The sequence below is a fragment of the Pagrus pagrus genome (assembly GCF_965226575.1).
Source record: "Pagrus pagrus genome assembly, chromosome: 2".
Lineage (NCBI taxonomy): Eukaryota > Metazoa > Chordata > Actinopteri > Spariformes > Sparidae > Pagrus > Pagrus pagrus.
Window position 1 is genome coordinate 23,094,933 of NC_140186.1, and position 26,738 is coordinate 23,121,670.

Sequence of the window (26,738 nt, forward strand, 5' to 3'; positions counted from 1 at the left end):
GTATCTGCCTTCTTCTATAGAGCTCCATCTGTAGATTTTTAACAGCTGTAAATGAGCACTTTACCTAAGCGGACAAGTATTCAGCTCCAAGGGAGGTATTACCCCGACAGATTTACAGTCACTCCATCTGTTAGCATCACACCCAGACAGCAAAGAGAGGACAAGCCACGTTTCATCCAGTGCCAATACCATAAGTGCTATATGATAATAAAAAGCAATATCAGCTGAGTGCATTCTTACCACTATTATTATTTATATCATTATTATAATGGAAGGGTTACATCAATCCGACCCAGACGAGTGTCCACTCAGTGTCATAAGGACTACCATCTCTGGCAATAACATAGTCTGTCTTATACTAGTACACAAATGTATGACCTTGTATGACCAATGTATGATAATGATTAATGCATAATTATGTATGCCAGGAAATATTTTCAAAACCTTTCAGAAATTAAGACCAGTAACACATCTTAGTCACTTGTATTTACCTAAAACCTTCCACTCCTTGCTAATCTGATTCTATGATGCTTAAGAAATTGTATTATTTTTTTTATTTTATTTTGCTTATTTGTAATTGTTGTTTAGCAAATTTTATGATGATGAGTTTATGATCATGGAAAGGGCTGTCATGGGGGAAAAAAAGGCACATTCCTACACACATAGGGCTGTCTCAAAAAACACTTTTCCCATGACCCACTAGGTGGTGCCACATATTGCCACAACTGGCCCCGGAGGTCTGACAGGGATGTATCAGCCTGCCATAAGAGGGCACTGTACTCATTTTCATCAGCAGTTCCTGTTCAGCCTGGTAGAACACAATTTGCAGGCAGTTGCTTACACACTATGACTTAAAACATAATGTCACTTTGGTACGTCACCTTTGGTATAAGATGAAAGTGCTTACAAGACACCTTTTCCAATACCTTATAAACAGTTGGCTTAAAGACTGTTTTACAGCCATATACACATGCTCACTGCACACAACAAATGCACCCAGACGCATGAACTTCAGAATATGTGACTCAAGACGCTGATCAAGAGAACATGCAACCTTACGCTTCCCAATATGGCAGACAGTTACTGACATGCCGGAGCCTTAATTTAACTTTTCAACAAATCAGACACGTATCCGCGGCCTGCATAGTCAACATATAGCTACCATCATGCCATGAGAGACGGTTTCATGGGGCGAGGTATGGGTGAGGATGCAGGGTCAACTTGCTGTGCTCCACATTTGGCACAGTTGCAAACGGGGGTGGTTCCTGATTTATGGCACCCTAGCAATGGTTGAGATATCTTGGCCACAGAGACACCGGGTCTGGCCCCTGACGACCACCACAAGGCCGGCGCGTCCACAGTGAGGCATCACTTTGATTCATACCATGTTTCTCCGATGATGCTTGTAAAATGGTCAGATTTATGTTGGGGATCAGTCATAGGGTTTTATGATGTGATATCAAAAAGTAAACAAAACTTTGTGAGGTAACTAAATCCCATGTGGCCTATCACTATCAAATAAGCCCATAGGGTCACAGGCCTGACATTAAGTCACTGACTAGTCACGCACAAACGCACATTAGACCCAAAATACATGCAACTAAAGTCTAAGAGGCTTACGCTGGACAAACATTTTTCTCCACTTGTCTCTCACATACACGTGGTAGCTGTAGGTGATCGTGTTTCAACCATTAGGGACGTGTAACACGGGATACTGGGGTCAAAGAGGAACATACAGGTCAAAAGGAACCTTCTGACTTGACAGCTGCCTTCCAAGTGTGGAACTTTAAGAGCATTCCAATAAAAAAGTCCCCGAGCAGGAAACTGCAATTAGTCTTCAGTCCTCTATTGACATAGTGTTCACTTGAGTCCTTGGATTTACTGTTTACTGAGGATAACATCTGTTTGGGGCATTTGCTATGCAATAAAATATCACTAGAAGCTTGATGACAAACTTCTAAAAAAAAGGAAAAGAAACAAAACTGAACAATGTTTAACAACGTTGTAAAACACACAATTTATGTATTTTAAAAATGTGCTCACGTGCACGTATTTAAAAAGTAAACCATAAATTCCAACAACACCATTTTTCTGACAGATTATCAACACTTGCCCCTCGTTTCTGGCCTATCAGTTGTTCTGTGGTCAGTTTTGATGTGAGAGTGCTGACAAGTGCTAAGAAAAGCCCTCCAGTTACCTGGGATCCGCTGACATTGAGTGTCAAACTGGGTGCTGAGAGCTGTGGGCCAGGTGACTAAGTCTCCGAACAGCTTGCTTGGACAGAGCGACATCAGAGATCTTGCTGGCTTGTCAAAGTTGCTGCCGACAAAAAGAAGTATGGAGTTCGCACAGGCTGAAGGGAAAGTCTAACCTTACAGCAGCTATAGCTACCGACACAGTAGTTTGACAAAAAAACATTCCTTGTTTCTTAATCCTCAGGTCAGTCAAACAAATGAGGGAGAGCTAAGTGAATAAGGGGCAGAATTACAGGGAAATTGAGAGCCCAAATTATTAGATTAAAAAAAAGAAAAAAGAAAGAATTTCTATAGCAATTTAATCTAGTAGTTGTTAGAGAAATATTTCCCAGGTAGGGATTCAACCACAGGAAGCATCACAAGACTCTGAGGTGAAGTAATACGAGGTGAGGGGGAAGATTGTGTTGGCTCTGACAACTGAGCCTGGCCAGCCATTTTTCCTGCAGCTCTGAAATAGTTATTTATAGCTGCTGCCCGGGTGTAGACAGTAAATTTCTTTTTCACTGGCTGCTGCTGTGCTGTCCAATTTTCATTTATGAAATTCTGCAGTTCCAGCTATAAACGTATGAAATCTCACATTACATTTTTCACAGGCCTACTGATTTGTTCTACTGATGAGTAGCTGCAGGTTACAGTAATGAACACCTAACCACAGTCTTCCCTGACAGTGGTCAGCAACATCAGAGCTATATTGGTGTACAAGGTGACGTAGCAATGATTCCCAAAACCCCTCCTTCAATCCCTCTCTCCCTCCGTTCTTCATTTCACATCACCCTCTCTCTCAGGTTCTTACCTCACTCCCACTCTGCTCCATTTCTGTCCAAAGCAAGTATTGCATTTTACCATCTGTCACTGCTGTCATGCTTACAAATACCAATGAAACCCAGTTACGTCGTCCCACTAGCTGACTTCCTAGCCAATGGCAGTACAGCACCCTTCTCATCTCTCATCATTGAAAAATACTTCATTCCTTTTGGACAGCTAGCCTTAAGGTTTCAAAACAAATCAAAATATAGCATTAGTGATAAAAAAAATTTAATTTTTTTAAAAAAATGTATTGAGAGGAAACAAGCAGTCCAAGACCAGCACGACTGCGGCAGGTGGTTGAACATGCTTGCCAAGGGAAGCCCTGAGGGTCGAAACTACTGTTCAGGAAACAAAAGATCACAAATAATACTGTTCACTCAGTGTAATATACACCAAATAAGAGCAATCATAAAATGTATAATATATAATAATAACATATAACATACAGTAACAAAGTTGTTTAAAGATTGTTTTTAAAAGACCTCCACCTTCCACATACTCTCACTAAGATGTGGGAAATTGCATTTTAGTACTTACATGAGCCATAACACCTCTGGAGTGACTTCCAGGGTGGAACTCAACACTTCAGTTTTTGCATCAAGAATGTAATTGAAAATGATAAAGAACCAAGGCAAGCATGTGCATGATTCCCTACATGAAGGTGCCTGTACAAAATCAGACAGAAAAAAGCATAAGAAAAATAGAAGACTGGAGGAAACAACTTTTTAAAGATAATATATCTAATTCTGATTCTGTTCAGAGTGAGGGGAACTTGATTGAAAGCACAGTAAGGAGGACAACTCCCTTGGTTAGTAGTGGTCCCATGCAAACATGTCTGAAGGAAGCCAGAGAAAGATAAAGACATGATAAATAATGGTATGGCCTATCGTTGAGTCACATAAGCAAGTTCAACATTTGGCACATCTAAGCGACCCAATAGTGAGCACTGACATAGTACAGAGGTTATGAGGATTAGAGTAAATAATAGAATGGTGATGCTAATACTTGAGAATCTGATCATTCCTGCTAAAATTACAGTACTGACAACTGTTTAACTAAGATGGATTCCACTCAAATAATGAGTATAGTTCAGCCATCTTGAGTTAAGAATGAAAATGGATTAATATGGTTGTCTCAAGTGTCCTGAAATGTTGAAATACAGTATCGTGCTATCACATTTTAGAAATAAATCAATAGGCACACCACAAGGCAACCTTGCTTAAAGTGAAGAGAACAGATGGGTGAAACATTCAGGGGAAAACAGCCAATCACACACACACGCACACACGTGGTGGACACAATACAGGTCTGACAGTGACAGGGAGGGCAGTGATGCCATATGGCTCGACATGTCTCACCCCAGGAAGCTGCTGGCATCACAGGCTGCTCAAATAGCCATTAGTACAAATTACACAAACAATGAAAGTGACTGAACTCAGCAACTTTTCGAACAGCTGCTCTGCCAAACCCCCAAAATGACACATGAACAAAAGAGGGAAAAGGAAAAAGAGAAAGTTGCCCAGCAAAACCCCAGTGTAAGTGAGAAATCCCCCTCAAAGCCGGTGGACAGAATGGGTTGGCTATGCCCCGACGTAATGACTATCGAGGGATTTCTCTATGCAGCCTGGTCATTGAAATAATACACTCTCATAAAATAGAAACAATAAAATAAGACTATTAATTTTGTGTTTTATATTTTTATGGCCACAAATATACAGTATCAAGATCTTGCTTGAGTTTCATTCGTGTATAATTCGAAACTAAACTAAAATTAAGCTTTTTTCCACACAGCATCTGAGACTGGGGAAACCTGCCAGGCCAAGCGTGTCACATCTGAAGAAAAAATGACATGGTGGGATTGACTTATTTGTTCAGAAAGTGCTCGTGAATTATACGGGGAGGTATTATTAACGCCTGTGCAAGACAATACCTTTTCACACAGTCAATCTGAGATGGAGAGTTTTATCCTCACTTTACTGTCTGCAAGGGGTAATTGGAAAATCCACACTGCATTGAGGCAGGAAGGTTACTGCTAAGCTACCTTCACATTGATGAGTCATTGACAGCTGCATCTGAGTTGTTCCAGACCCACACACACAAACATGAATGCAATTTTATTTATTTCATTTGCACTATACGCACTCACACTGTACAGGTTTTAGCCATGACAGTTCATGTTAGTGAGATAAACAAGGAAGAACAGATTTATATCAGCAGTGCTGTTATAGCAAATTACTTCATAACAACAATCTCAAAAGGCAGCTCATAAGCTGCCACATGTGCCCTCCCACCTCCCTGAGGGGCAATTGATTACCTGGGAGGTTAATCAACAGGAAGCTCTCTGGTATGGTTTTTTGACCTTGTGCTGACAAACAGAGACCCTCTAGGCCCCCTCCCTCGTCACACTGGGTATTTTAGGTGGCCAATTAGCATGCCTGATTTCTAATCTATCCCCCACTGCCAGGCATTACAGCAGTGCTCTATCATTTTCTCTTTCTGTGTATGCATCTACAACTCGCTCTCTAAGCGTCTCCTTACCTATTTAAAGTTTTTCCGTTTCACCCTGTCTTACATCCTATTTTCTTCCTCTCTTTAGTCATGCAAACACACACACAACCCTTCATCCATACCTGACCCTGATTGCAGCAGCAGTGAGACTAATAAAAGCCAGGAAAGTGGAGGTTGACGTAAGATTGGTTCCACCTTGGAGCCAGCAACATGAGCTAATGTTGGAAATGGGGAGTTTAAGAATGCAAATGTAAACTCTTATTCCAGGTTGAGCCACAAACAAGACATGGAGATACAATGTCTCTAGTAGCATAGTTTGTGAGCTTCTTGAAGTAAAACTAGGGTACTCGTTTACCTTGAAACCCTGAGCTGTAGCTTTACCTCTTCCCACATCACCAGGTAATCACATGACTGTCTTGTCTAGTATGAACACTAGAAAGGATGGTAAGAAAAGTCCATCACACTTGCCTAAAGTTGGATATACTGGAATCAGATTTGTTTGGACTACACGGTCAACCAAAATGTCAAACCAAAAGTAAGCCAAAACCAACTATACCTCTATGCGGTCAACTTATGTGGGTGAGTATGCATGTGTAGACAAATGTGCATCCATGTGGGAAGAGAATATAAGAGAAAAAGATTATATTGGTGGAAAAAAAGTTACAAAACAGTGATGAGTCAAGTGTAATGATAGAATGAAGAGGATTATTTTGCTTTCATTCACTCACTTGCCATTAACCTGCAAGACCAATGAACTGTAAGAACAGTTATAACACTGTTATTAAAGCTAAAGAGCTTTTTTTAATAATAATCCCAACACCCAGCAATTCACTCTGAGCTTCAAACTTGTTGTTACATCAACACAATGATGATGCATGACCTGACCTAGTTTCCAAAGTAACTATTTTAGTGTTATGTAAGGTTTTTGCTGTGACTCACTCCAGACCCACAAACCTTTACATGACTCACCACTACACCCAAAATATACTACATTTTGAACTTTTGCTGCTCCACACAATGACACTCAATGGCACTTAAATTTAAGAGGAGGTTGAGCTTCATCACAGATCAGACTCTTGAAATTGAGGGATGATTGTAGACAAAGGTAGACATATGCTCATGAATATATGCAAAGGCACATAGCCTCCCAGGTAATGCTGCTGGAACCAACAGTCACCTCCTTATAAACCTGCTGCGGCTCCATTGGTTTTGTGAAAACCATGTTTTGACTGCATGACTTGATTTTGGTCAACTTTTGCAGTTTTAGATTAAAGGTAAGAAATAACACACTTTACTAATTAGTGGAGCAAGCCATCTAACATCAAACAGGTCCAGAGGCACTGGTCTGTGGCCAGAAGACAAAACTGCTTTTAAGCCTGCTCACTCGTACTATAACTTTCTGCAGTACCATATTGTCTTCTTAATCTGAAAATAAACCAAGTGTAACTGGTTGTTTTGCTGATAAGGACCAGGCCTTCTGATATGTTGATTGACAGTGAGATAGACCGGTCAGTTTGTGTGGAAGCCTCACTTTAATGGTGGATAGGATGCCTGCACTCTGCTAGGACTGATAGGGTTAAACCATTTCAGCTGGATTTCTGAAGGAAGAAACCTGATTTCTTGGACATGAGTAAATCCAATAAGTAAATAATCCTATATGAGAAAAGCCAAGAGAGCCGAGTAAGCTATTTGTAAAACCCAAACACAGTATAAAAATACTCTGCGCTCTCCCACTACAGAGCCAGTCCTCTCACTGAGCTAAGTCTAACTACTCTGACCAAAAAGAGAAAAATAAAACTCTTCAAGTTGCAGAGTCATATATCACTACAGGTAATTAATAGAGCATTGCTTTTAAAGTGCATTAAATTAGCCACTCTGGTAGGTTAAGGGGGCATCTCTGATTACTGACCAACTGCATGTAAATGCATGATATCACCATGTTATTGCACAACACATTACCACATTCTCTAATTTCCTTTTCCTGTTTCCCAATTTCTTCTGAAAAATCTTTTTTTCATGTAGTTGTTAAAACTTTTTATACTCATAGATGCTGATCAACCTTGCAGGGATGCTCTGTGAAATTAACTCAGTTTTTGAGTTTGGAAAACATATTCATAAATGACTGCCCTAAATTCATTTACTATTATGGTGCAGAGAGTTTGGCAGAGTGCCATGGTTTTTGATTACAGGAAAGATAATACAAAGTGGGCTTGATGACAGATTGAGTGGGTCTCACTGGTGGCGATGAAGTCTCATGAGAGTCACTCTTCCTATTGCCACCCTGCTTAGCCCATTTAAATTTAATCCCTAAATGTAAATCCGTTCCAAAGTTGTGTGTATCCCACTGGTGTTAAATCTGCAGCTAAAGTGCGAAATAGGAAAGAGTGGTTAAGTTCATGTGTAACTGTAGCTACAGTTTTCTGCAAAACAGAGGTCCTTTATTGTAAACGTAGTACTCTTTACAGTACCCAGGAGACAAACTGCAACATGAAACTCTCCTCTCACCACAGCAACTGACAGACACTGTGGACAGCATCATCAATATTTTTCCACAGAAACACTACTACACAAGTCAAATGTATACTAAAAATAGGAGATTGATTTCTTTTCTATTACCAGGAGACGAAGTTTGCATTTCTGTTTTTTGTTTCTTTTAATTTTGCTTTTTTTGTGTGTTTTTGTATCAAATTCATTATCACAAATGCTCTGAAAGAAAAGAGAACAGTAGAAAGCAGCAGATCATATGCCTCATCAGACTTCATCCAGAAGACATTAAACTTAAAGGAAAAAAAAAATCAATAGCATTCTGAATTAGACAAATGTTTTTTCCTGGAATTGATGATGGTTGTAGCTAAGGACTGAGCCATCTTGCTTCATTCTCATCTCTGTTGAGAGTTGCACATGCGCATATGATCTGACTACTGATCAGACAGCTGATAAGGCTCAGATAGTGACACAGAAGACACTGACTATGTTACTGTTGTTACTATGAAAATATCTTAGTCTTTCTTTCAAACTCGGTGCCGACTGAACGATGTTCGAGCCCGCCTTGAACAGAGACGGATGGAAAAGTTCTAACAAGCCGGCGTCCTTAACTTTTATACAGGTCACAGCATTGCGACTGACAATGGGCAAAAATTATGGTGGCCACCCACCTCTGTGTCGTGTCTCCATGACAGCCGCTCGGAGCTGGAGCCAACCATCACCTGCGACAACTGCTGAGTCATTCGACGTGGGAGTGGATGCAAATTGCACCCACATTAAAGACAAAAGCCAGATATTTCGGGTGTAACTGGATTTTTTGTGTGAAAGGGGTAATAGTTGTATATTAATACCTTTAGTTTTAAGCATGCCAAGGGAATGTATATTAAAATAATGGCGAAAAAAATTGTCAAACAGTAATGGTTAGATTCATTTAACTTAGATTGCAAAAGGATGGATACATAGACCTAAAATAAATCATTGGTAGGGCTTTTGTAACATCGGACAGATATAACAAGCAATTAAATAAAGTAAGTATTTTGATCATCTTAGTCAGCAAAGGTCTCAAAGGTCACAAATGAACAGTTGACCATTCATGTAAAAAACACTGTCCACATTTAAATCCATCAAAGCAAAGAAAAAATGTAGTTCATTTTAAGTGGAAGTAATCAAAGATGAATGAGATGGATTTGCTTATGACTCTATATGAGGCAGACAGTAGAGTTGGAAAATAGGAGAGCATTGACACATTTGATGTCATGTCGACTTTGTACTCCGGCACAATGGACTCATTGTCAGTTACTATAAGGTTAAAGGGCTAGTGCTTAGCTTTAATTGCAATGTGTTAAGATTAGATAAAACATACAAGGACCCTTGTCCTTTTCATATGTAGTCCACCAATTTTAAGGGAAGAGTATTAATTTCATCAGTTAGTTTTACTCAAATAAAGTCTTCTTTTAATATGTGGTCACAGATCCCTTGTAGTCAATAACTGCAAAAAGTGTAAGATCCAAAGACACCCCTTGGTACCTGCAAACATTCTCACTCTTGCTGGTTTCTATAGGCTTTTTGTCCCAAATTACTTCACAGTTGCCTTACTGTACTTGTGTGTTTCTGATGATTGATTTGCCGGATTGTCCTAAAATCGAGGGCTAAAATAGGGCTAGGAGTCCTGCACCACTGAAATAGTATGTACACTATGTGAACACCCACAAACATCCTTAAAGCTCATATCAAATATCATCATTTCAATCCAAATGCTATATGCTGGACCAGTTCATAAAATAAAACTGATTGTACTATGTTACAAGACTAAAAGACATTTTTTATTTATCTACCATGGCACAGTATCAACAGCCTTCATTTATTTTTACATCAGCCACAAGGCAACAAGGCAATCTCAACTGTCAACAACTCAACGTAATGTCAGTGGTCCTGTTCACCTGCTTCCTCAGTTGGCAGAGGCTGGTATCACAATCGACTCCCAATACTCCACAGTGAATTACAGACATTTCCATCTATTAGCAATGCTGTAGATCCTATCTGCAAATGACAATTGTTGAGTTGTACAGTTATATATTAACCTCTAACTCTGAATACAAGTCTGAATACCCAGTATACCAAATACACCTGCTGGTAAAAGCCGATGGGGAGGGCTGGAGGGTGGGTTGGATAGATAATTTATACACTTCCCACCTGGTACCCTCCAGATAGCATATGTTCTGAATGTGCCAGACTGAGAACAGCCGCTATCATCCACTGCCTCAGCTTTTCCTCATGCCTCAGACGAGAGAAACAAATAGGAATGGGTCGAAAAAGCAACATGAGCCAACCCTATTACATGACCGACTGTATCCTAATACAACCACAAATCACCAAGCCCCCTCAAGCTGCCACTCATTGCCACATAAGATCCAAAGCATATAGAAGTGTGAACAGTGCTTATGTTGCCTCTCTGACTTGTTTATTGGAGTCTCATACATATAGTGTAATAATTTGGTGACACCAAATAAACAGTTAATTTGATTGATAAGACTACTGATGGTAATAATCTTCCTTTGATATAAAATAACATCTATGACCTTGTTGGACACTGCTGACTCCAGACTCATAAATCTGGATCTGTAAGATGCTTGTTTTAAAACCTACACATGTTTCTTTACTACCCAAACAACAAACAAGTCACTATAGTAATGCTTAAATGCTTAAATACAAAATAGAGATGTAAAACTATTAAACTGCAAGATCACACAAGGTAACTAACTGTGTGTGTGTGTGTGTGTGTGTGTGTGTGTGTGTGTGTGTGTGTGTGTGTGTGTGTGTGTGTGTGTGTGTGCGTGTGCTGCACCTGTGTGTGGCGGAGGTACAGTAAATTTGATTTCCTGTTCTCTGGCCCTCACATCATGTGGACGAAAGCAAAATGCCTTTGGGGTGAGCACACGTGCTACAATCTCCCCTGGTCTCAGCTGTTGGTGCCGGCCTAACAGAGCAGAGCAGAGCGGCTGCGTGGGACTTAAAACAGGAGGTGGGTGTATGTGTCACTTAGACACCCCTACTCTCCTGGTAAAACTGGAGGGCAACATGCTTTCAGTACATTCTCAAAATTTGTAGCTGAGGCGGTTCAGTGAACTCTGTGTATGAAGTGTGACCTTGGCTAATGGTTGCTGTATTGCAAGGTGATTTATTTAAAATAATTAGGAAAACAGGAAGACACGAGCTATCATACACCAAATAGTGATCAATTATTAATTATATTATAGTGTTTCCCAAATGGTCTTGTCTTGGTGTATAATACACCCTCCCTACACTTCACTGCCAAAGAGCCATTTACTTTACTACTTAAATTTGTGGACATACATTTTTTTTAAGCCTCACTAAAAGATTTGCAGGATTTATACAAATGAAGCAAGAAAAGGAGTTGGTGCAGAAGAATGCGATAACTGCTCTCGACTCAAAGAACAGAAAAACTTCACATACAAACATTTAACTCAGATTTTGATCTCAGGCAAATCGTACATTGTCATTAATATACAGTGATACATTCCAACAATGTGATAAAAAATTTTTTACAACTGCTATTTTGGCTATTTTGTCGATCTTCACAGCAGCACAGCGGAGCACTTCCTGTATTTGCACTGATGGTTGAGTTTCAACGCAGAATTTTCATGATATTTAAATATATTCAAGATTTGATTGTCACAAGGGGGCACTTGTCCTTTATGGTCCATCAGTCATCATTTAGTGGAATGACTGACTTCTGGTTAATGTTAATACAATGATCCATTCAAATGTGCATGTGGCATGAGGAATGCCTATGCCATATGGTTTGGATGTGCACAAAATTGTTGCCATTTCTGTCTGCCATTTCCTGGATTTTCTTTCTTATGTTCTGACCTTAATACTGTTAAGCGTCCGAGGGTATGGCCTTGCAATATGAAAGCAAAAAAAAGTGAGTTAGAATCTCATATTATTTCTAGACATAGAGAAGGTTAACTGTACAGTAATTTCCTCAAAAACATTATATCTTATAATTGGTAAGAAAATCACTAGTGATTAGTGCTGTTGTGTAAATGTGGACTGAATAAAATTCAAGTGAAAAATGCATAAAATGTTCATTTAAGCACATATAAAAACCCAGACACAACACAAAAAAACACACACAGTCCCTATACACACACATAAAGACAGATACACAAGTTTCAGATCTTCAATCAAACCTCAAAATTAACACTTGCATATTTGTCTCATGTTAATATGATGCTTGCGGCCTGCACCTTATATTTCCTAAGGGGCTGTGCACTTCATTAGTTTCATATGAACAACCCTTTAAATTTAGACTGTGTTCACACTAAGACCTTTAAACTCTGCCAGGTCATATATTTAAGCATTAGAGACTGGGAGAGTAGTGATGAAGAGTTAATCCCAAAGGTCTGATTGATTCATTATAGTTAGAGCTAAGGTCAACTCCTGCTTAATAATCAAGGGAGTCAAAGTCAACCAAAGTTAACTCTTTGTTCGCATGATTGTAACTTTTGGTCTGAAAGTAGATATAAACTATTACAGTCATTCTTTTTTATTCAAATGTCACATCTGTACTGACAAATTTATTCAGTGCAATGAAGTGTAGGACAGTTTCAAGAGCAAAAGTGTTATAAGTAACCATTATAGTATCTGCCCAGTCTTATGTTTTATTGTATGTCAGTTTGCCGCTGCTACTGATGACTCCAGACGAATTTAATCAAGCCATGAAACCAGAAATTATATCACAGCTTCTCATTTCATTAACTGATTGACATTTTTCTGTATCACGTAAAAGGACGATCACTTGAGACCACTGGTCACATTACAGTTACATTTATAGCAGCACCAGACCAAAACTCTGAAACTGTGATGATTTCAGGATTAACTGGTGTATCCCACTCAAGCCTGTCCAAGTTATGTGCAAATCTCATTGGTAAATATATACAGATGGAAATATTTGACAACACTCTTTTCTCATTGCTATCTTTTAATGTTGGTACAGTGTATAAAGACATTTAAGCCTCTTTAACTCTGCCCACTCCCTTTGTTCCAGATAGTTAGCCCTGCTAAGTCTACCAACTCAACGCCTGTAAACCCTTTCCCACTAGGGCAGAATACTGTAGGCTTCAGGACGAGAACCACAGACTATATCGAATCTACAGTACTGGTGGAAATTTGGTGACGTTTACTGATGAAATCAGACATCAGCAGGTTGCACGAACTCTGGTATAACAGTAAAACGAAAGCCAAAAGACAAAATTGACTTCAGACAGTTCTTTGATGTGTGCAATAATACCACAAACCAACTGATACCAATAAAACAATCTAAGCAGAAGAGTTACAGAACCTTTAAAGCTGCAGTAGCCAAAACTAGTATTTAAAAATGAACACACTCTTGTATTTTCCATCTAAGCTCCATCTCCACAAATACTGGGTATTATTTAAATGTGTTTTGCCATGAACATATTTTACAGACTGCAAACCATCCCAAGTAAAAAGTTAAACGCATTTTTCCGAGAGCTGTGTGGCAAGATTATGTTGCTTTGTGACTTTTAATTATCAACAGCGGGATTTTGATTCTGCCAGTAGAATTTCTTTTGGACAAATAAGGGCAACTTTGCTATCTTTACGTTGGAGGGAATGGGGCATACTTCTTTGTGATTTAGGCTGATATCTTGGGTGTTTTTTTCATGCTGTTTTAATTATGTAATTATAGGATGCACCTAGACTTGACTTGTGGCTTCAGCGGTCCCTGCCTGGTGCCATGCAACTGTCAGCCATTTAACATCAAGATTAGCCACAGTTGTTGCCACGTGTCAACACAGCAATGAACACATGCTTAAGGTGGTGGTGGGAAGGGAGATGGTAGCAAGACTACAGAAGGTGGAGCAATAAATATACAATTCCTGTAAGCAAAGGGAGAGAAACATCTACTGAATCCGTATAAGATGTAGCCTATTGATAGGAACTGTTGCTGAAGAAGAGATAACATCGAACCCTGGGCCAGAGAGGCTTTTATGTTAATATTATAAACAACCTTAAATAGTATAACCCTAAACACATTTTGTCGGAGGCAACACACACACTGGCCATTGTTTAAACACTTCCTTTCCTTTTCCTATCACCACCTAGCCTGTATGGGTGAACTCTGAACCACATTTGAGTCGCAGGATTTGAAGAAAAAACATTTGTGTCCATCAAAATAAAATACAAACAGCATTGATTTTGCTCAGTCTTGTTCAAACAGATGCCACAGATTTCCCCAATGTCACCGAGCAGTAAAGCCAGCTCCCTAATCAATCGTCACATCTAAGTCCAGACAAGCGTCGGGACAAGTTACATGAGGTGAAGGAAAGATTAGCTCCTGTTAATCATGTGGGACAGGACTGAAACTCTCACTTCACAAATCAGGTTACTTGTAATTGTTGTAAGATTTTAAAGATTTAACCACATATCCAGTCAGACAGAGATAGATGGGCTGATTATAGATCAGTTATGGAACTAGTAAAAACAACATAAAATCAAACCTCCTGTTCTAGACAGAAAAATCATCTTTCATTACAATATAGCAAAGTGCAGGATTCAACTAACAAACATTAATGGCTTAACCGTGTAGAATATAATGACTGCAGAAAAATCAAATGCATGTTTTCCATTAAATCAGTGACAATGCCACCAGTTTTGAGCCATAGTTAAATATATAAAAATAGGTTAAATAAATAAATAAATAAATGAGGGGCTGAAGAATTAAAAAAAAAATTTCCTTGCAATCTTTTTGTATATATTTCCATTACTCCATCATTACTTATCTGTTCTAACGTTGTTGAAATTACACACACAGGAGCGATGTGAACTAACTAGCAGGTTTTACAACTAACTACAAAGAGAAAAGGCAACATGACATCTGAAGGATTTATTCTATACTGCTTCACAGCAAAAGGCACCCTTGACACCGCTGAGTGTCGGGAAAGCAATATAAAAACCATCTGGTGCCAGCAGGTTATGCCGTGAAATGCACTTTGCTGGCACCGCAGTTCAAGAAAAAAAGCAAAATGATAAACGCATAAACCATGACACCCAAAACAGCAGAGTGAATGACAGAAAAACACAACTCAGTGAGATTTACCTTTCCCGCGGCATTTTCACACGTCAGTGTACTGATGAAGAGCAACAGGGACTGTGGTACAAGGTAAAATTTGCTTAGACCACTTTCCCGTCTGTGACATGCTGTCAGAGTGATATAGAGCCAGCAGGTGGGAAAGAGCGGTGAGGAAAGTGAAATTGTTAAAACAGGGAAAGGACAAATGGTAATGTGAAAATGATGAGTCAAAACATGTTAACCACGCTTAACTAATCTCTGTCTCTGACAACAATTCTCTTGAGGCACAATCCATCACAGAGTACTCATCATCAACCAAAAGAAAAGTGAGCTTATCCTCAACCATAACTCTGGCCACCTGGTGCCTACAGCCGTATTCACGGACTTGCTAAAGCAATGGCAAAAGCATCATACCTTCTCTAAGAAAGATTTGTAGATTAACCTGTCAGGAATATATTAACAGTTTGAGAAATTAACAAATTAAATTAAATATTTGATGGCCTGACCAACACAGAATAGATTTTAACCCCTTAAGGGACTTAAAACCACAATCTTGATCCTGTAACAGTATAGCTGAAACCCTGACAAGAGTTGAGATGACAACTATGACTGCATTATAATCAGAACTCGAACAGAACAAGGTCCATGTTATTCACTCAAAATATATAAACTATATGTTTTATGAGTTTGTCCTTAATTTTTCTTAAAAGTGGACATTTAGACGGGATTAAAGAAAACTGCAAGAGGTTGTTAAAAAAGAGTGTGAGTGTTAAAAAAGGATTAAGATATAGACAGCTGGTCCCTCCAAGTTGCCCCCATTCCCTTATTCCTTCACCCAATCACATCCCAGATCTTATCCCTCTTGGACCTGGTCCATGTAAAGAACTGCTATTGGTCTTTATTTTTTATGTGCAATATCCCTTCTCCATTTGGTCATGTTTCATTTGACTTGCATTGGTTTTATTACATCTTAATTTGTCTTCCTTATGTTACAACTTTCTGCTCATTTTCTTGTTATTTGTTATTTTGGTATTTTACTTTTTTGCCTACTTACAATACCTAATGGATCCTCAATTGTCAAAGAACAATTGAATATTTTAATTTTGTGCTATTTTGCATGAAGCACAGCTGCACTTTTAATCTATTAATTTTGGAATATGAGGTTTTCCTATACTGAACCATTTTGTAACCAACAAGTATTGGAAAAGCTTGAAAACAAGTGGAGTAAAAGGACAGAGGGTTGTTCAGATTGTAAAGCCTTTTGAGGCAAATTTATGATTTGTGATACTGAGCTAAATAAATAAAATGTATTTGATTTGACTTAACTATATTGTAGGCCTCATATGCTGTTTTTGCAATGTAGGCCAATCAATTAGTTTGAGTGTAACTATAAATTAATTGCAATATACACTATTGTATCAGTACAGCAAGTAAAATGGTAACATACAGTATCTGCAATTATAATGACATAAATATATAACCTAGTGTGTTTATGTTTTTAAGTAGTTGTCTATTAACAGACCATTATGCAAAAATATTTCTCAGAAGTAATCTTATTTGCTAACACAAAATCTAGACAACCCAGCAGGATATCATGTGGGGCAGCACATCCTTAATTCGTTGATGATCTAAAATAAGCAGCAGACTGAAAATCCATGTATGGACTGTTGGACTCAACAACACATTTACACAAAATACACACAATTTCATTCCACGCTCCTCTTCATCATCACTACTGGGTCCACGACAACTCTTTGACCATTAAAGCCAGTTTCCAGTAGCATCCAGTACAGCACACACTAAGGCTGCTATGGACAACACTTTCTTAAATGGCAATAATCTGATATATAATCCTTAATACAAACAACATGTTTGTCACCATCACTGTATGCAAATGTGGACAAAAATACTAATTTATAACATTCAATCCTCACTGAACATGCAATGCTCCAAAGCACTGGACTTTGGTTCAGCTGTGAGATGTGTAAAGTCTCTTATAACCTCAGTGCTGAGAAAGCTATATAGCATATATATTTATATATCTATATATATGCTGACGGACTGAACATAGGGCCGTGGCGTGTTTTCACAGCAAGAGGTCTGACTTGATGCCTTTACCAGATGCAATTTTGTTTTAGTTCATACTACAGCATAATTTCACAATTCCAAATAAGCACAATTTTCAAAGTGTCTTTTAAAGTCTTATGGACAAGGTATGCTATGTTCAACATGAAATTGGTAGTTCTATGTATACAATAGAGTGACAAACATCTTATTTTGTATTATCATTTTAACTTAACTACCAGGAAAAGATTGTTGCTGATAAACACAAAAATGTGCCTGTATTTAACCAAGCCATATAAATTAAATTATGTACATTACTGCACTCTGAGAAAATAATTATTTACCCACTGTGGGTACAGATGCAAATAAAGATAAAGACAACACAGCAGTAAGTAGCAGTGCAGTTAGTTTTTAACTCTTATCATATAAGAGTTTAAAGATGTGTAATGGTCACATATTAAATATAATTGATGTTTTTCTATTAATATAGCTTTTACAAAGTAGTCTTAGTAATTTAATTGTATTCTCCTTGATGTGAACAATGCATGTAATAGTTGTAAAAATGTAAGATAAAATTCAACCTTTCCCAAATTCTTGTCTTTGTAAAAACGACTACAAACCTTAACCCTACATAAGGTGTTTTAAATAATAGTTTACAGCCAGTTAACATTTTCTTTATTTACAACCTCGTCACAATTTTTAGGGAACAAGGAACAAATTCGATAATTAATTGTAAAAAATTCAAATCAAATGATCTCTGTCTACTCTCACCTTTATACAGATGTACTCATGTCAGTCATTACTTAGACACACATCTGTTTGTTATGTATAATTTGACATTTATGTGATTGTGTCTCTTTTAAAAAAAATAAATATTCAATAATCCTTCAATAGGTCAAACCACTAAATATTAGGTCACAGAATGGGCAGGTTAATAGGGAGAATTTATTAATATTATCTTATTATTTAATTTTAATACAGCTTGTTCATACTCTTCTTTATATTTACAGTTTCGTTTTAAGAATGTAGTCTAGTGTAAATACAACATATACTTCATAAGAAATATGAAATACTTAGTTTTGAGACAGACTGCAGATACTAGTTATATTAACAACATTTTTTACCAGACACACTGCGGGAGATTTCACTCAGGTGGACATTCACAGACATAATGAATCTTCCAGAAATACTTCTGACCAACAGAGCTTCTTTTGGAAATTACAGTGTATTCATGTATGTCATCACTCAAATCCCCGTGGTACAAATGTTTCATACAGCCACGTGAGCACACATGTGTCTGTACTTTATATACCTTCTGATTTTGTGGTGGGCATAATTTCCTCTTACCTCTGCAAGAGTTCACTCGTTGTCTCAGGAGGATATCCACCACTTTGTCCTTTTCCAAGCATTTTTGTGTTGCCTTTCTTGATACTCTCAGTGCTACTTGTCCGATCCCAAGCTTGATGCATGGCAAAACAAACTCCCTAGCACCACCTGCAGCCTTAACACCCCTAACCACCCGCCTCAAAAATAACTGCCACACTCCAAAGACAGCGTATCGTGATGAGTCAACTTTCTTTAGCCTGCTCTGTTCTTCTCTCCCCTAACTGCATGGACAGTTGACAGAAAGGCCAGCAGGCGGGACAAGACCAGCAAATAAGCACTTCAACTCAGCTACTCCTGATCGACAGCAGCATAGGCAACAAAGCTCCCTTCAGCCTTTTCTCTCCAATTCTTTTTCCCTATAAACTACGCTCTATGCCCTTGCAAGACTTTCCTTCAATTCCCCTCTTCTCGCCAGTGTCAAAAGAAGGGAAAATCAGAGCAGAGCCTCTTCAAAGAGAAACAGGAGGTTGACTGAGTGAAGTTTAAGAGGGAATAACAGACGAGGTGGGCTCAGGGGATAGCAGAAGGGGGGTGAGTTGAAGGGACCAACTGGGAGTCCCTGACCGGGACAGCTCCACGCGGCACAACAACAGGGACAAGAAAGTCCCTCCTGCCACTGCTGATTATCACCTCTGCAGTCCCACACAAACACACACCCACAGACACACACACCCTCACATAGTCTGGCCAATGAAGGGATGCACTGGGGTTCTGGGAATGCCATCAGTCAGTCAGTAGGTGTCGGGATCAATTTAGCTGCTGAATCATTGGAGGGATCCAGTCTCCAGCCCTGGAACACGGTGTCAGATTATTCACATTTTGTAATGGCCTGGCAGTCTGAAGTTTCGCATCTGTGAGCCAAAAGGTAGGGCGCGTTTGGTAATAAATCATGATTAGGGGAAGAATAGTACTGAGTGAGAGCACATCAGCAATCATTGAAAACAACATCACATCTCAAAAATAAGAAACAGGGTCTGGCTTCAAGTGTTGCCTGGCTGGGTTTTAAATTATATATTTATTCATTTATTTGTTTTGGTTGGGTAATTGTCATTCGGCAGGGGAATTGATATTGTGACTGGAAACCTGGAATGTCTCAAAAGGATCAATCTGGAAATCTGAGTTCCAATTTCCTTAAACTGTCTCCATGTAAAAACATCATTTGAAACTAAATATTTGCTTAAAAAGGATTGTTCAATTTAAGATTTGCAAAAGATTAAAAGACATTTGGCTAATGCCAAATAAATGAAATGTTCAAATGTGAACAAAACAATGCAACAGCTGGCCTTGGCTGGCCACATATCTCAAGCATTATTAAGGTGTAATCAGACATCTGGACTTATCTTGGGGCTTAATAAATTTACTTCAGAAATGTACAGAGACGAGAGGGAAAAGGAGACAGACTTGAGGAAAATCCAAAGAATTTGAGTTCGGTCACAGTCTGCGCTGTCACACAAACACACACACAGACTCAGTCCACACACGGTTGGTGCATATACATTGCAAACTAGCTTACAGCTTACGACAGTTGCTGATACATTAGCCGTCTGAGGCCAAAAACCCCCCCACAGACTGCAAAAAACAGTCAAAATCAAGCAATAAGGCAAGGCAAAAAAATTGCTCTACATTCTGTCTGAACACATGTTTATGGTCTTTGTGCGTTGTGTATTTCAGAGTTACTGTCTCCTTTAGAGGGACAATGTTGATCACCCGAAAACTCAGCTGATGTAGGCAAAAGCGTACTGCCTCCTTTCCATCAGTTTACAAGGATGTGAATTATAAATCATGGTGAACCATCAGCCAAGAGAGGAGGCATTCTCTCCATCGTCACGTTTTCTGCTCAGATTATGAATGGCAAAATTCAAAGATTCCTTGTTGACAACCACCAGCAAACTCTTGCTATGCGTTGTGTGTGTGCAAGCACGAGCATATATTCATGTGACCACTCTACATAACAATCCCTGCACTTATTTTTGGCCCTGTGAGAAAGCAGATACCACTGTAGCATGAAGTGGCTTCTATAATGGTGCATGCCTGAATGACTCAGTGTTGAGCTTGGCAGTAACAGAGGTGTATTACAATTAAACTGTTTGTGCAGAGGATCTCCTGCAATCATCCAAAACCATCAAACTCCACATTCACAATACAACAGTTGCCTCCACAGATGTTTCTTTTACATACAGTATGACAGTTCCCTTCTCTTTAATGAGCCCTAGATTCAGAAAAGGCTTTACAAGAGGGCCTCACCAGAGAACACTGCAACAATCAGGAGACGGACAAGAAACGGTAAAGGCAGGTTGTAATTTCCTGTTTCAGTCTGATATATATCCACTTTAAATAAGGTGTTGGGGCAAGACTAAACAATAGAGGGGACTTCATTCAAAAATTTAAGTCAACAGTGAAAGTGTTTCATGCAGTCATACAGTATGTTGTCATATATAGTACATCATCTTCTTTGAAATGTAAGAAGTATGAGCCACTACGCTACAGCAGCAGCTTTTTAGGGAATGGAGAAGTTTTTGAAAACTAAACCTACATGCACACATCAGACATCATTGCTGCTACTCCAATCGTACCACAGTGACATGAAAGAACTTCACAGTCCTGCATCTGAATGAATCTGCGTATGTGTGTGTGTCCATCTGTGTGCAGTCTATGTAAAACTGCTCTCTAGTTCTAATTATCATGGTATTTGTAGTCTATCCGAATATTTGCAAAGCCCTCTCACTACTCTGAAACTGTGCCAGCAAACCTCATTTCCCTTAATTCACCAATACAGCCTCACCAGCTAACATAAGCACAGTCACGTGAACTGTCGAGTGCATGCTGAGAAGTGATCTGTCACAGTCAGTGTAGCCAGCTGTGGTCGAAAAGCCGAGCGAGGAAAAGTCCTTTTTGATGATTGAGAGTGGCAGAAACCTGGCAAAGAACAACTACACAACTTCTCAGCACTCAGACAATGTCAGGTCTCACAGATTCAGCTCTCAGTGCCAAAATGATTTACATTAATCAAACAAGTGGTTGTCTTTTACTACTATTGTTCTTTATTCATCACTAAAGGAATCAATTACGTGTGTACATTGAGACAATGGTTTAGTCTTGTGTTGCACTGTGCTTTTTACAGTTGAAATGATGAACTCTATATGCGATGGGAGTTAAAATTTTGAAGAATTATTACTTTTGAAAGACTTTGTCAGTGCTACAGAGTATGTGTATATGATGCTTCTCTGCTGTATATGCTGCTATGCTGATACACTAAAAACAGGAATGTACAGCCTCGGCAGCTAGCCTGCAGGTTTTATATGATGGTTGGCTGAAAAATATGATCAACTTTAATCTTCTAATATACTGTAAAGTTATGTGTGATGGAAAATACATAAGAAAATATTTAGAGTGTCTCTAAAGGGAACAGTGAGATGGTTTGTTCCTCGCGCTAATCGTTGGGTGAAAAATGTAATGGCACCACTATTTCTCTGTATCAGTATCACCATTATATTCTGTGACACAATAATTCAGTGAAACAACGACAACCATAACAATCCACACCATTTGCCAAATGCCAAAGTAAGACTGTGCTAAGTAAGAGGCGACTCCCTTTCCATGCGATCAGTTTTCCAGAATTGCTCCCAGTGCAGCTGAGAATGCCACTTCGGAGCTGAGCATTCCCATGAAGACCGGGAATGTTTATTTTGCAGAGGATTTAAGCTGACATGTGTGAAGCCATTAAGCGGGCTTAGTTTGTTAATTAAAGCCATTCTAATATTCTACCTTTAGCCTCATTAGAGTGAGACCTCTATGTTCAGAACTGAGCAGGCTACAGTATGTGACAAGCCGAGACTCACAAATTCATTCATGAACACATGTGACATACATACACACATACACACTGAAGGTCAAATGTGGTTATGGCTATTGCATGAGAAGAAGGTATCCATTTCAGTAGGCCCCTTTTATTGTGTGCACACATGAATAGGCACAGCAGAGAGCACTACTGACATACACATTATACAATAGTGTGTATCTGGATTTGGGTTAAAGCTATTCATTAATTATATATTTTCAAATGAATCATTCTTATGCCAATAAGAAAACATTCTCTTTTATTCTTACAGAAGTGTATACTTTGCAGGATGGGATAGTCTATGACAGAGAATTTACACACGCACATAAAACTAAAACTTGCCATCAGTGCCCATGCCAAGAAAATTCTTTGGATTCTTGCTATCTTGTTAAAGTAAAGGCATGCATACTTCACTGCAAGTCCTGAAGCGGCTTGACTTAAAACATAGCTTCACTTCACTTCTCTCTGCTCTGACATCATACGTGGGCCATTTAATCGACTTACAGAACTGTCCAACCACAGCCACAGAGACAGAGACACAAACCTACATTCACATTTTAATCTCAATCACAACATAAAAACACTTTGGCAAATGTCATTTGCAGGATAGACACCGGTGTCCTCGTGGCTAACCCAGACTTCAGAAGAAGTTATGACCAGCTATCAGCATTTGGCCAAGGATCTAGAGAACATATGACCTCATAAAACGAGCTTAAAAAAGGAATGAGGCACCGGCAAACACTGACAACAACAGCTTGTAAATTCCATTGTTCACGACAGCAGTTGCATTTTTTTATTGTTGAACTAAAATTACACAGTGACGCAGCCGTGCTACCGCATACAGAATCACCATTTCCCAATCATGTTACTGGCTTTATAGAGGACAAAAAGAAAAATGGCTCGTTTAAAATATGGTGTATAAACAGTTAAAGTTTTATGGACCTGAACGACACTAACAGCAGCTGTGGAACCTGCATCAGTTCCTGTGTAAATGGGTTTAGTCCCAAACCTGAGAAGCTTTAAACAGCTCAGATTGTAGAGAGTTTGTTAACACGTTCACATTTTATAGACTTGAACAGGCCCTACACTAACTAGCAAACAACTAAGTGTCAAGTCTTGTAAAGAAGGTTATGTAGATTCTTGTACTTAAATTGCAAGTCCAACTCCTACTGGGTAATATACATTAAACTGTGAATTTACAACTTCACACATACCTTAGAAAGTTGCCGTCAAAATCCTTTGATGGGCAAAAGCGAGCCAGGAGCTTTTTCAGTCAAGGTTCCTGGTTCCAAGATTCTGAAATAAAAGTACTATTACTGGACTTAAATATTACTCAAGCAGAATTTTTTTTAAAAAAACATGTTATTCATAGTTTATCAAATTATTTAAAATAGCAGTTATGAAATCCCTAGTATTGGTTTAGTCTTTCCCCAGAAAAATCCTGTGACATTCAGGACACTTTTTTATTTTATAAAAAAATTGCATCATCAGAAAAGAACAAAGAACCTCAGTAAGAACGAGCAGCCACAGACACCATGGCTGAACAGGCAAAGACTAGAGCATCAAACTACAAATCTCAATTACTAACTCAATACATTTCATGACGTATGTCGTCCATGTTGTGAGAATGACAAGTGATCTCTGGTAGGTAATGTGTAAAAACACCACGACGGTGTAGAACTAGAGAATAATAGAAACAACATACTGAATCTTAAAGATTACCACTTCTAAACTTTCCTGTTATACATAGAATTTTACAGCAAATCAGGTTAATTTACAGTAAGTTGAAAAGTCCATAGACAATACTGATCTGTCTCAAGCATATCACTATACCTCAGACCATCAGCTTGGGTCATGTAGTGAAATGAGGGGTCAGATTGGCCGGTGACCTTTGGTTCCACGGTGTCTAAGCCAGGGCCTCCTGCAGCTCAACAGCAGGCCAACAGGGGTTAAAGTCTGTCTGCCTGTCATGTAGGTGGTGTCAGCTAAAAAAACATGAAGACCCCTGGAGTCAACACTAATATTGTTTTTCAATTAGAAATGTACTCTTTATCATTACATCCACATTAGTAACAGGAATATTCATAAAATGTAATTGAAGCTAAACTCTGACAAAATGCTGAGAAATCACATTAATCTTGGAAGGTAAAAAGTTTAGCTAAATACTTAATTTAAACAGTTATGCTGCAACCCTAGCCAGCATAATCTTGGAAGTTAGCAAGCTATGTACCAAGACAGTGTGGCTAGCCTGAGTAATTGCTAAATCACTACCAATACCTACAGTAGCTAGGCTAACTAGCTAACAAACCGTACAGACAAAAGGACATGTTAAATACAAACAACAAAGACCTGTTCTACCTTCAAAGTCCACAGCATTTATCGTCCCTACCTTCTCAGAAGAAGCTGTCAAGCTAAGTTTTTCCTCTTTACCCGTGCAAACAAGGTAGTCGCAATACTAGTAGGCATTTTTCAGTGGAGGCTATTTCATTTGTCATAGTAAAAAAGCACAGGTGTATATAATTAAACGAATAATGGCTGAATTACATTTCCCTGCTTTAGTTTCATGGCCGTGGCATTGTGCATGCTGGCTCACTGTCATGGCTAACTGAGACACTTGAATACAACAGACATCATTAAAGTTATTGGGAGCACCTGTACTTTTTCCTACCATGACTTTTTTGTTTCTTAATAGTCTCCTCCTCATTCTGTGGCAGGTTTGGACCACAGAATTGAAAATGTCATAATGCATGTGTGAAGAACTAAGGTGAGTACGGAAGCCCTAAAGGGCCATGCATTCATGCATTTTATTTACTCCGTTTTCCCGTGATAAGGAGTTAATTTCATTTGTTTTCTCGAGATCTCAAGTTATTATCTCGAAATAACAACTGCCGTTTTCCCGAGCTAACGGGATAATTTTCTCGAGATAACGATGTGTATATTATCTGTAATAGCAAAATTATCCCGTTATCTCGGGAAAACGGCAGTTGTTATTTCGAGATAATAACTCGAGATCTCGAGAAAACAAATGAAATTAACTCGTTATCACAGGAAAACGGAGGAAATAAAATGTATGAATGCATGGCCCTTTAAATGTGTATCAAACTATGAGAACTTAAGTGTTATAAGTAACTACCTAGGGCTTGAATTTATTTCTTAGTCTTTGTCCTGACAGCAGTCGCTTTCATGCAGCATTTAATTTGATTATCTGACACAATAAAAAGAGCTTCTTTATTTTCATTTAAATATGTCAGTCAGCCAGAGATGTCACTTTTAGGATTTTAGATTTAGACTTTGTTGAGTAGCTAACTAGCTTGTTAGTTACATGAAACGTAAATATGAAGCAAATAACGTAAATAATGTCACACAAGCTGTTTCATGGGAACTGAGCTAGCTAGCTACAGTCTGAGCGTTACCATGGTAGGCAGCTTTACCTAGCCAGCTAACGTCAACTTAGCTAACTAACTACTAGTAAAAGCGCTAATAAAAATACATTTTAAAAACTCACTTAAGTCATGCAGGAGACCAGAATAAAGGGGTCTCTCTAGAAGATTGTCACTAAAGTAATTTAAATATGATAACTGGACGTTTGTTAACTTTGGACGTTTGTTAACTTTGGACAGTGAAGCACTCATGCAACCGAAGAGTGATGCTGCGTTCATAGGAACTCAGAAATGTGGGATACTTCCGTGACAGCACGCTTTTAGTTGTCCCTGCTTATTTCATTTTTTTAACACATTACATGATACTACCTAAAAGCAAAGAGGACATTTACGAGGTTTTCTCTTATCCATAAATGTATGTAAAGTTATAATGACAACTCACCATTAATTACTCAAATATAATGTTAAGTTAGATAAGTGGGTGTAGTTGGTGCTTTGGACTTATTTTAATGCTGTCTGAAGACATAGAGATGAATTATAACTCTCTACACTTTATCTTCTGCATCTGTCATCCTGAATGGTCACAATTTAATGACATCATCAATAACACCATACTTTCCCCCTGGGACTGAAAAAGTTCAGACTAGTCTCACACCCACAATTCTACAATATATTAAAGTGTGTGAGAGAGATCAGAGCCGGGAGTTTAAAAGTCACCCGCAGCACATTCACACTTGGCTTCCACAGTGTATGACACACACAGTGGTCTCTAATCCCCACCGGCTGAACATACACACACATACCACCACAGCAAGCCCAGAGTTTAACTCCATCAGTCAGAGAAACTGTGGGTGTTCGGCTCTGCTTACTGAGAATTAACTCAATGAATGAGATTATTT

At 38.7% G+C, this 26,738-nt stretch overlaps 1 protein-coding gene across 4 annotated transcripts in view; it reads right to left on the reverse strand.

Moving 5' to 3' along the window:
- rbm20 (RNA binding motif protein 20) overlaps positions 1 to 26,086 on the reverse strand; it is a 52,720-nt gene extending 26,634 nt beyond the window's left edge. Inside the window, exons 1-4 of one of the 4 annotated variants that reach the window (XM_084377732.1) lie at positions 25,965 to 26,086; positions 24,293 to 24,380; positions 23,674 to 23,755; positions 2,198 to 2,319 (exon numbers count right to left, since the gene is read on the reverse strand). In XM_084377732.1, coding sequence (XP_084233858.1) covers positions 2,198 to 2,214 — 17 coding nt within the window. In that variant the 5' untranslated portion in view covers positions 2,215 to 2,319; positions 23,674 to 23,755; positions 24,293 to 24,380; positions 25,965 to 26,086. Of the gene's footprint in view, positions 1 to 2,197; positions 2,320 to 15,198; positions 15,240 to 18,582; positions 19,191 to 23,673; positions 23,756 to 24,292; positions 24,445 to 25,964 lie in introns of those variants that run through there. The other 3 variants (XM_084377731.1, XM_084377730.1, XM_084377733.1) reach the window with 3 other exon arrangements.
- Positions 26,087 to 26,738: the final 652 nt, after the last annotated feature.